Genomic DNA, 17437 nt, shown 5'->3' with positions numbered 1-17437 from the left:
AGCGCTCACTGGTTCTTCTAGTGTATGTGAGCTTCAAAGCAGGTGCTTCTCATGGGTCCAGGGCACGATCGCTGCAATCATCTGCCCTAGTCAGGAAGCACTGTGTGACTCTTGCATGGATTTTTATTTACATTTTGCACCTCAAGAGAGAAAAAGTCAAGGATTTAATCATCAACTCCTAACGCTTCCCTTCTGTGAGAGATTTCGACATTCTTTTGGAAGCAGATTCACGTGGATTCACAAGATACTAACTGCATTTCTGAACTTGTTTTTAACAGAAAACAGTCCATCTGTGGAGCACCTGTAGGGTGATATTCCAATAACCTTTTCCAGCCATCTGATCTGCGTACTAAAGGACAGTTTTAAGGCCGGGCTTAGAAAATTGGGTGCTTTCACATCACACAACCACCCTTCCGTGTTTGCATAGAGCTGGTAAGATCATACTGAGTGCTGGGCATGTTCTGATCCCATTTTTATTTTGCTGGGCTGTTGCAGCACAGGTCACAGTCTTTGTTGCCTGCCTTCTCCACCAATTGTTGCAGCCAAGTTTTATCTGCCTGTCCTTACGTTTAGGGTCCAGACCAAACATGCCATGCAATCTCTGTGGGCTAAAGAAACACTCCAAAAACATAAAGCCAAGAATTAGAGTCTTAGCAAATGAAGGAGCTGAGTCTGGTTACAATCATGCTAAGACATACAGTCCAAATTAGCCAATTCTTGCAGCTCATTCAATAACAATCTAATTAAAAGTACTATACACAAACTTAATATTATCCGTGCCTCTCTCTGGTATCATGCTCACCCTTCCACTGGGCTCAAAAGTCACTAACACTGGTCTCCTTTAGAAGAACCAAGGGCTGGTTATAGTCAGTTGTCAGCATCCCAAGTTCTTTGCTATGATTACGGTGCTAATATTTATGATTTCTGCTTTCTTTTTGCCAGGAGAATCATGTTGTGCATTTCTTCCTCCTCACTTTAGGTCTGCTTGGAATCATTTTTGTATGTTTGCTAACAGTCTGTTAACTTGCTCTTTCTTTGGTGGCTCACAGTTCTGTGTTATATCTCAGTTTACTATGTTACAGGTTTTACCTACGTTGCAGACTTGTTCTTTGTTCTATTTGTTAACCCACAAAATCGACTGACTCAACTTCTAAGGCTTCATTTCTTTAGTGACCTGTGGTTGACAGTTTGTGGTTTGTGTCCACAATCCTGCAGCCTCTGTTACTGCCCTGTGCTTGAATTTTCAAGGCCTCCACTGTTATGTTGTATTCTGGGAGGCCCGAAACACCCTGTTTTTTTCCCCACAGCCTCCAAGCTGTGGTTTCCAGATAATTTAACTAATGTTTTATTAACACAGCCTCACCACCTGTAGCCAACATCTACTTGTTTTGGCAATATCACTGGTACATTATTAAAATGATTTTATAACTGGGCAGAACACTTCTCATTTCTTAGTTTACTCAAGCATGACCAAAAAGTACCGCACAAGGCTGGCAGGAGAAAGCCCTGTTGGAGGATGCTAAATTGATTTTTTTTTTCCCTGCTCTACAAGTGACGTACAGGAGCACAGGCCATGCACAAATCTGCCTAGAGACAGACTGGACTAGGACAGATACGTTTTCTCTATCTATAATCACGTATCTATCCTTCCATTTCTGTGTCTATATAACTACAGATGACAGTAACCTTCAAGCAAAAGTAACTACGAGCAAGTGTTCCCGGATGTCATTCATAGCAAGAGTAGCATAATGGAATAAAAATGTAAATGCTCCTAGCCCATCACTGGAAAATCAGAATTCCTTTCTCATTCCTGTGAGAGACACTCCTGGGTCAACTTGCTTAACTGACCCTTGCTTCACTGCTGCACTGCTGCTACGCGAGTCTATCTGCATTACTCTCTGGAGGGAGGCAGGGCAAGAAGAAGGTCTAAACCTGCGAGTTTCCATTAATTTCTTTTCGGTTTCCTAGAAAGAAGCTGTTGGTAAGGTGACATATGGGAAGTACGTTAAGCTTAAAGACCTGTGAGCTTTGAAAAGCTTTTAAAAAACGACGGTTAAGCAGGAACAGCTGTTTTTGCATGGCACTAACAGATCAGCTATTCAACAAGAGAAAGTCATCTTCCTGTTTAACAGAGGTGGCAAGCAGAACCGAGAGTCTTTGCCCTAAACTTTGTAGAGTGGGTCGCTTTACTTCTGTAGTTTCTGTGAGCCATTAATAAACACTGGAGCCTTTTTAGGCAACTCAACCAATGTTCCACTGGAAAGTTGGCAACTCGGAGGGGACATACCACGGGCAGATGCTGACACTCTGCCTATTTCACTTGATACGCCCGGGCATCATTTAACTGGGAACTGTTTTATCAGTCACTCTATTATGGAGGCGAAATTCAGGAAAGGAATCTGCTTTTGCAAGGGAAAAGTTCTTGCAAATTGATCACTGATTTAAGAATATAGCCAAAGCTCAGAAGGAGGAATTTCCTGCAGCTATGAAAAAAAAAACCAAATAGCTACCAGGCAAAGAATCTAGCCTCGATCTCTGCTAAGTCAGTAGCAGAACTCCTGCCCACTTTGATGACAGTAAGACTATAACCATTAGGGGTTAAGCAGCAGCATATATTTAGATTTACTACATGAGGAACATCCAATCTGGAATAATTATCATCCATCTAATAAGAGGTTCAAATTGCAGCAATCCTGACTCAACCTGTCATCTGTCAAAAACAGATAAATAGAGAATTACGGATTTCATTGCACATGGCTGTTTTTTCTGAAAACAAAGTCCTGCCCACTCAGCTTGGGCACAGTGATCCCACAAAGGATGGTATGTTTTGTAAGAAGTTGGGAGACTGTCCAAGGGTTGTCAGCCAAAATCTCCCTTCCCTACTCTTGTTATATAACGTGTTGTTAGCATCTACGTGCTCCTACTACTCACACGGCTCCCAAATGTGCTCAGTCCTTACCCAGGCAAAGTCCCTTGAAGGCTACATGAAGCTTTGCCTCTGTAAGAACATATTTCGGGCCTTCTGTTACCAGAAGAGACACTGTGTCAGTGTGTAACTGGAGACACAGTGCTATACCAACAGTGTGCTACAGAAATGCGTGCCCATCAAATAGAGCCGCCTTCTTGAAAAAATGTCACCGGTACTTGATGCAAAATGGCTGGCACTACACACAGTTATTTGTATTTATTTATAAAGACCAGAAAGGAAAGGGCAAAAACTCACAAAAAATGTAAGTTATCGAGTGAATTCACAGAATCATAGAATCACAGAATCATAGAATGGTTAGGGTTGGAAGGGATCTCAAAGATCATCTAGTTCCAACCCCCCTGCCATGGGCAGGGACACCCTCCACTACACCAGGTTGCCCAAAGCCTCATCCAACCTGGCCTTGAACACTTCCAGGGTCTTAAGTGCATTAAAATAATGAAGAAAGATGAAAGATAGATTATTTTCACCGAGTGGTGGCTTGAAGAGATGGTAAGATTTACACTTCTGATGGAATGGGTGACTTTACCACTACCAACTCCGAGTAATCAACACAGCAGTATCACCACAGAAGGATGGAGTTCATCCACACAATCAACCACCAGAGGCTCAGAGGACAGAATTTACAAAAAGGAAAACTATCATTCCTCTTGTAAGTAGCAGCTTAGCAGTCTTTGGGATAAATCCAATAAGGAGACTTGAAGGCTTAAAATGGGATGTAGCCTTACAAAAGGACTTCAAACTAAAGCTGCAGTTCAAATAACTTTGTGCAACTGCTGTCCAGCCCTCATTTCCAAAGGCCCTTCCTTGATTAGCTGTAAAGCTTTCCTGCATGTGCACACTTCTGAATACCCTGGGTAGCAACCTAGTCTTGACAGAAACAAACAGTTCAACGCTTAGTTGATACCTGTGCTTGGCTGGGATCCAAAACTTGGACATTGTTCTGCCCAGTTTTCCTAAAGGCTCGGCCCTGTCGACATTTACAGAGCCTTGAACACTGACAGGATCAGGGCTGCACAAAACGCAGCTGTGGCCATCGTGTTCTTGCAGACATTTGCTCCCTCACTGCCTTTATGTGATGGCATGTGGCAGTAAACACCGCGTTAAAGGTTCAGGTGTGTAGGAAGATTTTTCACTGCTGACCAGTGTCATCATAAACATGAGATTAATCTGATAATGCTTAGAGCACTGATTCTGTATCTTACAGAAACAAGTACAGTTTGCAGTGTTGGGATGGGCACCTCTCAGTGTACTTACAGCCAAGTTCAAACATGCTGTCCCTCTCACCCCGTGAATCTGAAATACTTTTTTCTACTGCTTCCAGAGTGGAATACGAATGGTGGGTGGCCCCCACCAATGTAGCCGGTAGCCTGATAGTTAGAATATTTTTTCCTGGTGAGACAGGAGCCACCATCACTGAATACTTAGAGCGAGGAGGGAACCGAATCCAAGTCTCTCATTTTCCAGTTGTTAAGCTAGCATCCAAAAGAAATTGCCAGCACTTCCACTTCAAATAAAACTTTTCATTTCTCTGTAAGAAAGGATGTCAGCACCTCTTCACAGCTGAGGTTCCCGAGTGGACAGAAGTGCCACTGCTCTTCTGAGGGAGCCTTCTTTGAGGTCCAGGTAATGAGACTCTCTATTCTGAAGGCCTCCTATCAGCTAGCTTTGGGCAGCCATGGGCTGGCCATGCTGGATTTAGACTGTGCTCTGCTCAGCCCGCTCCTTCTTCTGGATCCCATTAGGAGGTGCTTAACTTTCCATGGAGCCTAACACGGGTTCTGGATTCCTCTCCTGTGCGTAATATCTGACACATAATCAGAAACAGATCCTGGCCCATAGCTCTAGCCAGCCAAAAAATGTAGAAAAACAGATTAGCTGACATTCTGCCAGAGTTACGCTCTCACAGGCATACCGATGCCCATGGGATGACATAGATGTAAATTAATTTGGCCTCAGTATTATCACTTGTAGTTGAAACATTCAGTTGTTTATAACAAAAATAAAGTTGTAGTGGATATTATGAAGTATACAGGCCTTTCAGGTACTTCACATTGCAACAGCAATTAATGTTTCTGCTTAGATGTCTTGGTGAAGCTGGAATTACAGCGCTGTGACAGTCAGCACTTACGGTAGACATTTCACCAAAAATTAACTTCTTGAAATGTCTGAAGCGCTACATTCAAATAAAGGGGAAAAAAAACCCAACACAACTTCAAATAAATATCCTGCTAAGTACAAGGAACCAGATCCTCAGCTAATATAAACCCTTTAAATAGAACAGATTGAAGCAATTTGCAGATACTGAGGATCTTTGCTCCAGAACTGCAAATAACAATTACTTTTTTCCTACTCCCTCCTTCTTCATAATTCATTTTATTTTGGTCTTTCCTAAGGAGTGAAAAGCAATTGTCTCCTCGGATAAGCGTGCAAGAGTTACAGGAATCCGGGGCTTTTCTCAGCAAAGGAGGAAAAAGAAATTTTGGAGCTACCTACAGTTTTAAATAATTTCCTTCTACTAAAAGTGGAGGGTAAAAAAGTCTGACCTTGTAGCTAGGTACTTCTGAGCTGGGTAATAAAGTGACAAAGTTCATTTCTAAGACAGATGAGGAAACGCACTAAAAAATTATTTGTATCAAACCAAAGAAAGAACAGATTTGAACCACTGTGGCTGAACAGATTTATGCACCTATCTAATTTTACCTTCTGTGTGCCCCATTAAGTTACCTGCAGTAAAGAGCCTTACACAAATGCCCCCATCTGCTCAGAAATTAGGGCCTAGACGTACAAGCCACTGGAGATGCAAAGAATGCAGCCAAGCTCTCACTGACTAGTAGTGAGAAGAGGATAACATACCATGATGTGTCCTTCTGCCTCCACTTGACGCCCCAGACTTCTGTTGAGACTATGCACTTAGTTCCTGAATTTGTGTCAATTATTCTGCCAAGTCTGAAGTCACTGAATCTGAGGTCATCTAAGACAGGCTCTTACCAGCTCCAAACTGGCAGAACTCCTCTTACTTCAGCCAAGCTAGGAGAGTCAAGGCTGTATGAAAGCGAGACTGGTAGGGTTTCTGGAGAACTCCTGTCTCTTGCTATTGCACACATCCCCCCCATAGAATACCATTCATAAACTGGAAACTCTCCACTTAGAATTAATTAGGTTTTCTGCCACTGTCCTAACGCACTGGAAAGCTGTTCCAGAGTCTGACTACTCTGTTGGTTTGAAAACGTGAGGTAAAAAGGCACTTGAAAATAGCAAAATAACACTGGAATGAAAAGGGGGCTAAAAAAGTCCATTATATCACTTGAGTTTGCTGCCAAAATAAAGTCTCTATTTAGTAGGCATCAGCCCAGCTGCTATTTAACTTTTAGTAACTATTGCCATTTCTCTAAACAGAGTGAAAAAATTCATACCGTGTCTTACTGAAGTTCTTTCAGACATTTTAAATGCAATTGCGACACCTCAAAATTTTTCTCCTTCCTCACTTGCTGCTTGAAGATACGTGACCATGTCAGGGACCGACGCGGTTCGATGTGTTACCACACACTAGCAGTGTCACAGCAGCAGCCAACCCCTTAGCCCCCAGGAAAAATCAAGTCATCTGCTTAACCTGCCCTACCGTGGATTACCTTAAATCACATTACCTTCCATTCGCCTCATACTGAGCACGGACACACAGATATTTAGCTCAGATGAGCAAATAAAGTGATTTTGCTGCTGAGCCTTTAGACAAGAGGCCTTCAGCGAGTTTTGCACCTCAGGTCAACTGCTGTGATCTGCCAGTTCAAGAGACGGCAGCAACTCAGCCCTTTCTTCCCAGACGAGGCGCAGAGAAAGGCTACAAATGAAACTCACAGAAGGCCCACCACTAAGGTAACACACAAGCTAACTACAGACCCATGGGATGAATGAAAAAGGTTTTCTCACAACTTACGTGCCATCTCATGACATCTCAGCGAGATGGATACATTGGAATTAAGTTTATGAAGAGCAGAAGTTGGTTTTTTTTGAGAAGCGTATCTGCAAGATTACGTCGCTTTGCTGCGCAGTGTTGTTTTGTGGTGGAATGGCTGCTGCATTCTTTCCAGTCCCAGTAAACCTACGAAATTCAGTGTGTGAAATAAAAATCTTTATCAATATTATATACTAGTGGTAGGACATGCAAAAGCTAGATTACTTTGTTTAAACCTTTAAATAAGCAATGAATCCCTGCAAGAGACTGAGAGAATTAACTGGACAAAAAGTTTCCCAGGATCTGAAGTTACAATGGCAGCCACTTAGCTGAATGCAAGAGAGAAATGAGACACGTGATCTTTCATCCCAAATAAAATAATTTTAAAGTAGTGTTTGTTTAATAATATTACATTGTTAAATAAACCCTTGAAAAATATAAGTTTTTTACTGACTGTTTCCATCTCATTGTACCTTATAACCACACGGCGCTTTAATAGTAACAAAAAGCAAACAGCATCCTTTGTCTTTGACATGCACCGTTGAAGCACTAAGATGATCAGTTAAAATCACCTTCAATTCTTGGACTTCTAACATGTATTTTTTTGTGTTTCACTCAGCTCTTAAGCAATCCCAGAAATCTCACGTGGAATCATAGAACGGTTAGAGTTGGAAGGGACCTCAAAGATCATCTAGTTCCAATCCCCCTCCACTACACCAGGTTGCCCAAAGACCCATCCAACCTGGCCTTGAACACTTCCAGGGATGGAGAATCTACAACTTCTCTGGGCAACCTGTTCCACTGCCTCACCACCCTCTGAGTGAAAAATTTCTTCCTTATAGCTAATCTAAATCTTCCCTCTTTCAGTTTAAAGCCATTACCCCTTGTCCTGTCACTGCATGCCCTTGTAAAAAGTCCCTCTCCAGCATGCCCTTGAACTTCAGCATGAGGCTAGAGTAGTGCTTTTAAGTTTTGCCTTCCCAGCCCTGACCTATCTCCATTCCTCGTCCTGCAAGAGGAAGATCATGGCAGGGGCAGGAAACTGGAAGAACCTGGAGGCAGGTTCGGCTCTCCGGGAATGCTCATATGCTGAAGAGGAGGGAGTTGCCCTTTGCTGGTCAGGCAGCTCTGGCCGCAGCAGTGTGGAACTAGCCAAACCTTCCTGGGCCTGTGGCTGGGCTCTGCCCCATAACCAACACGCACCTCTTGTGGCAACAACCTGACAATTAAAAAAAAAAAAAATTAAAAGAAAAACACATAAAACCCCCAACCCGTGCCTTCCAGATGCTGCAAGAGATGGCCTGCAGTGACAAGACAAGGGGCAATGGCTTTAAACTGAAAGAGGACAGATTTAGATTAGAGATAAGGAAGAAATTTTTCACTCCGAGGGTGGTGAGGCACTGGACCGCGTTGCCCAGAGAAGCTGTGGATGCCCCATCCCTGGAATTGTTCAAGGCCGGGCTGGATGGAGCTTTGCGCAACCTGGTGTAGCGGAAGGTGTCCCCGCCCGTGGCAGGGCTCATCGGGGCCGCTCGCGGGGAGAACGAGGGCGGCGGTGGCGGCCGGCGGAGGGGACGCTGCCCGGCGCGGCTCGGCCGCCGCGGCAGGAAGCCCGCCCTGCCCGGGACGGGAAGTGAACCCGACGGGCGCCGCGTCCGGGGGCGGGGAGGGGGCGTCGCCGCGGCCCCGCCGTCCGCCGCGGCCCTGCCCGCCGCGTCGATGTCCCACGGGGCGCGAAGCGGGCAGGATGGAGGAGGAGGAGGAGGGGGCGGCGAGGGTCGGCCAGCCGCGGCCCAGGGGCCAGCCGGAGCCCGCGGCGAGCGGCGGCAGGACCCAGGGCCGGCATGAGAGGAAGCGGAAGAGGCAGGAGGCGCAGCAGCTCCAGCAGCTCCAGCACCTGGAATCCTTGTAAGGGGCTGAGCAGGGGAGGCTGCCCGGGGCTCCCCCCCCCCCTCCCTGCCCGGGGGACGCACAGCCCCGGGCCCCGCCGGCCCGTCCCCGCTCCGCTCGCAGCCCTCGCCGCCGGCGTTTGGGGCTGGTTTCCAGGGCGGGGTGTGGGGGGGTCGGGTTTTGTTTGGCCCCGCGCAAGGCAGGGGCCATTCCCTTCCCTCAGCGGCGCCTCCAGCCCCGTCCCGTTTTTATCCGTCAGCGGTACGCGATGCTGTACCTCGTGCCTGCCGTGCCTCTCGGCGGGGCGGGCAGCGTCGCCGGTACTTCTCTGCCCACCCAAAAGCCGCCGACGCTCCCTGCGGGGCTTGGAAGGCTGCTGGGTGACTTCGTAAGGATTTGCTGGGGGGGGACGTGAGCCTCTTCCAGGTCCCTAGAAGTCTGGGAGTTGCAGCGTAGAAGCAGAGGTTGTTCGGCTGGTTTCCTCTAAAGTGGATTAAAAAAAAAAAAAAAAAAAGATAAAAAAGTTTGAGAGGTGCCTAATGACTCCACCGGTAGCCCACAGTGCTGTACAAGGTTTATGCTATTTCATTGAAAGAGTTTTAATGGAATAAAATAATCAGAAGGTTCAGAAGAACGTGATTTTTCCTCTCCAAGCGAAAATAAAAATCTGTTTGTTACGAAATGCACTAAACAGGACTTGCAAAGTTATTGTTATACAGACCATTTTGTACCGTCTTGGCATTTAACCCTTAAGCACGTGCACTTCCTCAGTTGCTCTGCTCAATGCAGCACCTGCTTGCCACCTGGATTTTAGTGAATTTTATATCTACTAACTCCAGCGAAATGCTGCAGGAAAGACAGTACTCTGGTCAGTAAGGTTCTGCCTTGAGGTTTAGAAATTATTGTTACATACTAAGTTTGGCTGGCAGAGACGGATGTAGGGAATGGTCTGATGTGACATTTTCAGCTGAGTGGGTCTATGATTCAGCAGTGCTGAAGTACAGAAATTTGGGTCAGTGAGACCTTGGGCAGGGGTGATACAGAAAACGAGGCTAGTGCATTTATGGTCGCTGGAGCCAAACTGGATGTACCACGCATCCCTGTAAAGCAGTGCCATGGAAGTGGCTGTTCCCTCACGAGAATGCGAATCTGAAGGATGTCTGCAAGAGATGCGTGTGGTGATACGGCAAAAAACATGTCTCAGTCGGCTTGCATCTAGGTGTCCATGTTCTGCCATAGTTCTTATGATTGTTGATGGAGTAGAACTCAAGGGAAAACGTGAGGTGAAGGTTTTAACTCTGAACCATTGAAATGCTGTATTTTCTCAATTCGTTTGTGTGTGCTGAGCAGCAGAGTAACAATATTTCTATTGCTTTTCAGCTATGAGAAGCCTCCCCCAGGGCTAATTAAGGTTGGTAAATACATCGCAATAAGTTTTCAGCGTTACAAGGGGTTTTCACACAGCCTGTTTAAGTGTCTACGTTACCTATATAAATTACAGAGAGAAGGAGGCGCTTCCAGGGGAAAACTCAGAGCCCCCCAGTTACGAGCCAGCCGCTTTGTCGTGGTGAATCCCGAGTGAAATGCCCAGAATCAAACAGGGTGAAACCAGTTCCTTCATCGCCGCTTAGCATGCACGCTTAATGCAGTACTTAATAGTGCAGACAGAGAGGGGTCATTTGTGGTGAGGCAGATTGTCACTTTGAGTGACATCTTTTCAGGATCCTTCCCCATTGCTTATGCTCAAGTAACTGTGTAAAAATACTTTCCTTTCGCAACGATCGTTGCTTTTGCCAAATTTATATACCTAAGCCATAATCTAGTGCTTTTAACCTAAAAAAAGTACTGCTCTGTGTTGTAAAGGCTGTTTTTAATTATTATGTCCTGTTTTCAGGAAAAGGAAAAAGAAGTGTCTGCCTGCCTGTTAAGTTTTCATTTATATTATTTATTTAAATAAATTAGTCAAATAAATGGGAAGGAATGGAATTGATATGGGAATAAAATTCAGACTGTAAAATTTAAGGGTGATGGAAGAAGAAAATTACTTAGTGCTGTTAAAGGGCCGGGTATTTTGGATCCTTTATGTGTTACGATAAAAAGAAAGATTACAGGAGAAGTAGGTTCCATACTAAGTGAAGGCCTGCACACTTGGAGTATTAATTTTTACAAAGTTAAAAAAAAAGTGATTTTATTGTTCTTTTCATAGGAGAATGAAACAAAACCAGAAGACTGCATACCTGATGTGCCAGGCAATGAAAGCGCCCGAGAATTCCTGGCACATGCCCCAACAAAAGGGCTTTGGATGCCTTTGGGAAAAGAAGTCAAAGTCATGCAGTGTAAGGCTGAAAATATTCCAGATGACATTGGACCTCCATACCACCACCCGTTTACTCTGGGGGAGGGCAGAATGTCTGGCGGACAGTTATCAAGGTCCAGGTAGATGGCATCACACGGATATAAAAGCAACTGGTACCTTGAAGGCTGTAATAAAATGCACAAAATGCAGTTTTTGGACCTTACTTTTATCAACATAATACTTGTATCTATTTCTTTGTTTTGACAAATGGAAAGTATTTTCCATAAATATGCTCTTTTCTTCTTCTTCTTCCGATCTGGCTCAGAGATGCAATTCACTGCTGCTTCTTTTTTTAAAGGTTGGAGGTGTAAACGTTACGGACACAGAACAGGAGATAAAGAATGCCCGTTCTTTATTAAAGGCAATCAGAAATTGGAACAATTTAGAGTAGTGAGTACAAATACTGCAATATTATTGCTTGTATTTTTTAATATTGATGATGCATAACCTTGCAAGTGAAGAGAAGCCTGTTAGATGATGCTTATTAAGGACATTTCCTCTGTCTCTAGTATAATATAGATGCCGAAAATCTCCTAATAAAGAAAAAGCTACAGATGTGGTTGGACGTTTGACTACTGTGCAGAAAATCTACTCTTCGAGAGGAAAATTAGTGATTTTTTACATTTAAATTGGAAATCTTCAAGAACCTCTTTCAACCATTATATTCAGTTTCTGTGATTAAAATGACCACGTAACAAAAAACGTTTAGTCACACTTGAGCTGCCCACAGGACAGCTGCCTCAGGCCTTCTGCTCTCACTGTGAACAACCACATCATGAAGCCTGTTGTCTAGGTCTGTAATCCCATCACCGCCTACAAGTCCGGGCTCGTGCTACGTGAGACTGCATCTCAGCTCTGCCGATTCTTTCTGCATGACCTCTTTAACTTTTCCTGTTGCTCTGCACTGATAAACTGTACGCCAAGCTCTCATCACTTTGTGACTTACATCCTCGTTTCTGTCCTTGAAAAATGCAATCTGGACTTACTCTGTCCAGTCAGAATGCTACTGCAAAGAATATTTTTAGCCCGCTCCCATGACCAGGTTGCCTCGGTTCTGCATTTTTCCTCAAGCTGCTTCTCTGTTGCATCAAACTCTTGCTGTATGTCCAAGGCCCTTCATGGTGCATACCCAACATCTTTCATTTGCTACTGACGTTTTAATTCCCATCTCCAGTCAGCACCTGGTATCTCCTCTCTGTTGAACTTGTTTGCTGAATCTTCCCACAGAAATGATCACCCTGTCTTTTTGCTGTGTTCTTGCATGGCATGAACTCATCTTAAGTATCTGCAAAGTTTTTTGCTTTCTTCCTTCACAACAATCTTTAACTGCAATACCTGTTTAGTTTAAAAATAACTGATTTAAGAACCAATAATGGTTGCGCATAGCATGTTAGGGCAACTCCAGCTTCATTATCTGTCTTCTGTTTCTTGCTCTTGTATTCCTGTGTGTTTGTATCCAAGTTTTTAAAATATGCTATAAGGGTACAGCTGATTATTATGAACTTCAGTATTTCTTTGATGTCTAGCTATCCCTATAGTATATGTATGGGGTTCTCTTAGTGAGCGGTGATTGGAGAGGGGGAGAGAGAGAGCATACCTAAGGAGAATCCCCTTTACTGGTGATGTAACTAGATAAGCTTTTCCTAAAGTAAAAAAAAACCAAAAACTACCAGTTCGGATCAACAATGTTAAGTCTGAGAGCATACTTGTGAATTTCATCTTTTGATAGAAACCTCTTGCATTGGGTTGCTTTGGTTTATTTTTTGAAGAAACACCACATTCAGTGACAAATACTTCTCTTTACCAACATTGGATTTTCTGTTTTCCTCTTTGTAGGCACATGAAGATCCAATGTACGATATAATAAGGGAAAATAAACGTCATGAAAAAGAAATGAGGTAGGTGTGTTTCTGTAGTAAACCGTGTCTTCAGTTTGCTTTTCATTTTGATAACATGATACTGATGTATAGGTGAAATTTTGATATAAGCTACCCTTACCAACTCAGAACATTTTTTTAATGGCAATTTCTTTATGTTGGCAGACACTAATGCATTTCTGTTTTCTGAGTAATCACTCAGTAATACTTCCTACCTCTTTAATTCTATTAGCTTCTATATGTTTTCCCAAAACAAAAATTTAAAGAGGAGTGCTATTCATTTTTGCTAAAATATTCAGGTACTTGAGTTTTGTTTTGGTTTAGGCCTAAAACCAGTTTGAATGTGGGAATTTTTGGTTTGTTTGTTGGTTTGTTTTTTTTTTTATTTTCACTGACTTCACTGAGATGTTTTCTAAAAAATTTGGTACGTCGAAGTGCCTTCAGTAGGTATGAAGGGATGGATTTAGAAAGCTAGTGCTAGACATCTGATGTTGCTCCTCATGTGAGGTCATTATTCAATATATAAAGCAGCAGTTCTTTAATGCTTTCCTGCTTGAACTGCATTAATGCCATAACTGAACAAACTATAGATAGCCCACAGAGTAGTACTGCTGCTGTAAGCGTGTTGCTTTTTTTTTTTTTAAATAACAAAAAAAATCCCAACAAATCCTTGGAAAGGATACTGAAGACAACAATAAAATAAGCAAATAGTTTGTCCCCATTTGCCCATAATCCATGAAGGTTCAAAGGAAGAGTGCTTGTCAAAAATGTCTCTGTGTCTCAAGTAGTCTACTCTCAGCTTCGCTGACATAATCTCTGTATCAGCAGGGTAATGAATTTCATAAAATCATAATCCCAATATGCATCTGTGTATGCATAAGCATAGAACTTCTTACAGTGACCTAGTGATAACTGTTGCCTCATTTTGCACACACAGATATTGGCCAATTAGCTAGTCTGTCTTTGATATCCCGTGGGATGGAAAGTCTCTGAGAACAGACCATCTGCTTGTCTCAAAAGAGGCTGCTTTTATCAGCCTGTGAAAAATGTAACAGGAGCGTAATTCAGCAAAAGAGGAAGTGTTCCCTTGCCCTTTGCATGCAGCTTCCGTTTCTCAAGCTAGGAAGGAAACAGACGAAAGCTAGAATAAATTAAAACAGGTAGAGAAGAGCTAGAAAGGATTCTCATTCACATTTTTTAAACTCAGGATACAGCAACTGAAGCAACTCCTGGAGGACTCTACCTCAGAAGATGATGATGATAACAGTGATGAGGATGATGAAGATGGCAGCAGCTCCACCTCCTCAGAATGCAGAGATAAACACAAGAAGAAAAAGAGAAAGAAAGAAAAGAAAAAAAAAGAAAAGAAGAAGAAGAAAAAGAGAAAGCGTAAGTCATCTAAATGTAATGAGAAGTCGGAATCTGACTGACAGCAGTCACCTGCTGCGTGCTTATCGACCTCTGCCTGTGAGCGGCAAGGCACGACCCAAAGAACGAGGAAGAAACCACCAGAAAGGGCTTGAATCAACTCAGAACATACAGATGGTCACACACAGCAATCCTACACTGCTTGTGCTTTTCTGCCCCTCTGCAGTGCTGCAGCCAGCAAGAAGAGAGCTGCATTAAAAAGTGCTCCATCAACCACGTCTTTATACTGCAAAACCTGTGCTAATGGTCATCTGTCTCACGTGACTATCGGCAGAGGGCAGCGACCACCAAGACATGGCCAGCAAATCTGCAGAATTCAGCAGGCTGTCTGTTGAAGTGTCTTTTCTCCATTAAGTTATTTATCATAGACGATGCCTCGTTGTAACAGGACTGCAGCTGGCATTGTGCAGAGCACTGACAGTTCACTTACAGGGCTTATAATAAGCAGGTTGGACTGAATTTTTGGGTTTTTTTCTCTGCATACTGCCTGTGTGCTGAAGGTCATTGTACTTATCCTGATGCTGGCAGCTAGGGAAATAAAGAGCACTGCTGAAGAGGGAAAAAAGTTCATCAAGGGGATTTACTTTAAGACAAAATTGCAGCATCAGCAAGACTTGAGTTTTTACGTGTAGCAAAATCTCAACATCATCGCCATTACCACGTGCAGTTCTGTAATACATAACATGTTCCCCGTACCATAGGAGCAGGAGCCAAGTGTAATGATGTTAGATGTTCAGCTGTCTTGTAAAGAGGTAGTGGTTTCAGTTATTTAAACAGGGGCTTTTCATGTTAGAAATGAAAAAGATTAATTTCTACATACACTTCGGTATCAGTTGTTTTGATACATTTGAGGTTTTTTTTCCTTTTAAAAAGGTCCAGGGAAGTAAACTGCCAACTTTTTTGTTTACTGGAATTATTTTATGTAGTAATATTTTATGAATCATCCCACAAGAATATAAACGAGTAAGGCTTTCAAAATTATTTTCAACTATATGCATGTAAGCCACAGAAAGTGGTAAAGTAGTAAGAGAAAGAAGTAAAGAACTAGTAAAGCAGGAAGAAAGGAAGGTTTTCTGCACCCAACTGACCTTGTGGACCGACCACACTTTACTTTTAACTAATCTTGCAAGGCAGACTTGCCTAGAAAGACTGAGAGCTATAAACTGCATGAGAGCAAATTTCTCTGAAACCTCAAGGTACAGTGCTACAAAGCTGTGATTTGAGGACCTATATGATGTATATTGGTACTTTGCAAAAGGAGAAAGAAAAATAGATTCGCTTTGAAAGGACTAGGAAGGACTTTAAGAAGTTAGTCTCTGTGCTAATGTTTATATTGGAAAAAAAAAAACCTATGATAAAGCTCCAACAGTACTAGAGTGAGCATTATAGACTAAAATACATTTAAGACTTTTTTTTTTTATCCTGAGAGCTTTGGAAAAGAGGACAGGGGAAAGTATACATTAGAATGTGCTTTCTTCCTTCTACATGTTTGAGAGTCATTTAGTAAAATAAGCCCCAATTCCTTGCCGGTCATTCACAGTATGTTCTGCAAAAAAACAAAGGCCTACTTACAAAAAGATTCTTTATTGTTACTCCCAGAGCTTGAACGTGGAGTTGTGTGCATCCTCCCATATTATTCAGCAAATTGCCCTATGATGGGATTTACTGGTGACTCCTGATAGTTCCTGCATCAGCAGCATCATTGACAAGCTCAAAGATCCTGACTTTTTCACCAGAAAAGGATTTAACAGCTGAAATGCACAAGGAGACTTAATGGCCCTGTTCTCTGTATGGCCACATTTGGTGCTGAGAAACATCCTTGTGTTTGTAGCACTGGTGACGGTTGGACCGATGCTGGAAGCCACAGCCAGTATTCACCTGATGTGTTCCAAAAGAATTCTCACTAGAGTTTGTCTAGAGCAGAGCCAACCTAAAGATCTCTTCAGTTACTTTTGTCATTTAAGAGTCTTCTGAAGTTGAGCTCAATAAAAAACCCTCCGTTTTTCCTTCTTAGTGGGTCCTTCCCATTTTACCTACCAGGGTTTACTATCTGAACAATCAAGAAAAGTACTGTAAAAGACCATTCTCTAACTTATATCAAATGCAATTTAAAAGTTTGTTTTGAGATGCCAAATCACTGTTCTGTACCAGTCTAAAGGTCTGTTTAACCCAGTATCTTATTTCTACTCATGGTCAATAGTGGATGCCTACACAATGGAGCAGTGCAAACTCTAGTGGCATTATTTCACCAAAATGCTGTCTTGGCCTCTACTGCTTGTAGTGCAGGAACTTTGACTCATAAGTTATGTTTTAGTATTTAGTAGCCTTAGATGTACTTTTTCTTTTACATCCAGCCACTTGTAAGCTTTGCAATTGCCCTCAGCAAGGAACTCTAGAGATTAATTAATAATTAATGAAGAAACACCATTTTCTTTCAAACTGCTCCCTACTAGTTTCATTTCATACACCCTAGTTCTTGTAATGGAATGCACGTGGACAACTGGTTCCTATTCGTTTCCCCATACCATTATCACTTTTATAGATCTTTATCATATCCCATACATAAACATTTCAGTAGTTCTCTACTGAAACTCATAAAAGCAGAGCCAGTTTCAAAACTAACAGTTTCAACACAGAAGAAATTCTGAACAGTGCTGACTGGCAGCCAGTGCTAGAGTGCTGAGAAGCATGATTCATCTCATCATTCCGCATTTTAAACAGTGCCAGAGCTGCCATTTAAAAGAGTCTAGGTTTTTTAGAAATATGTAGACTAGAGATAAATACCAACACCCATTTATATTAATGAAAAATGATTCTGTAAGTCCAGAAAGCTATAGTCTTAAAAGACTGATGACCCTTATTTTTTATATCTTAACCATTGAACTGTATCTTTTTGGTCAAAGAGCCCTTTTTTACCCTCCCCCCAGCAATCCTTGCCTTCTTTG

The 17437-nt window shown here is 42.7% G+C and overlaps 1 protein-coding gene across 1 annotated transcript; it reads left to right on the top strand.

Moving 5' to 3' along the window:
* Positions 1 to 8645: 8645 nt before the first annotated feature.
* On the top strand, positions 8646 to 16045 carry RP9 (RP9 pre-mRNA splicing factor). The gene is given in 7 exon segments (XM_086614581.1): positions 8646 to 8690; positions 8692 to 8849; positions 10212 to 10242; positions 11038 to 11167; positions 11486 to 11577; positions 13024 to 13085; positions 14272 to 16045. Coding segments are annotated over 7 exon segments (726 nt in total). The 5' UTR covers positions 8646 to 8660; the 3' UTR covers positions 14495 to 16045.
* The last annotated feature ends 1392 nt before the right edge of the window (positions 16046 to 17437 follow it).

This window comes from Tauraco erythrolophus, chromosome 7 (genome assembly GCF_009769465.1).
Source record: "Tauraco erythrolophus isolate bTauEry1 chromosome 7, bTauEry1.pri, whole genome shotgun sequence".
In the NCBI taxonomy this organism is placed as follows: domain Eukaryota; kingdom Metazoa; phylum Chordata; class Aves; order Musophagiformes; family Musophagidae; genus Tauraco; species Tauraco erythrolophus.
Note: the sequence above shows the minus strand (reverse complement) of the source record. Positions and strands in the feature narration are given on the sequence as shown.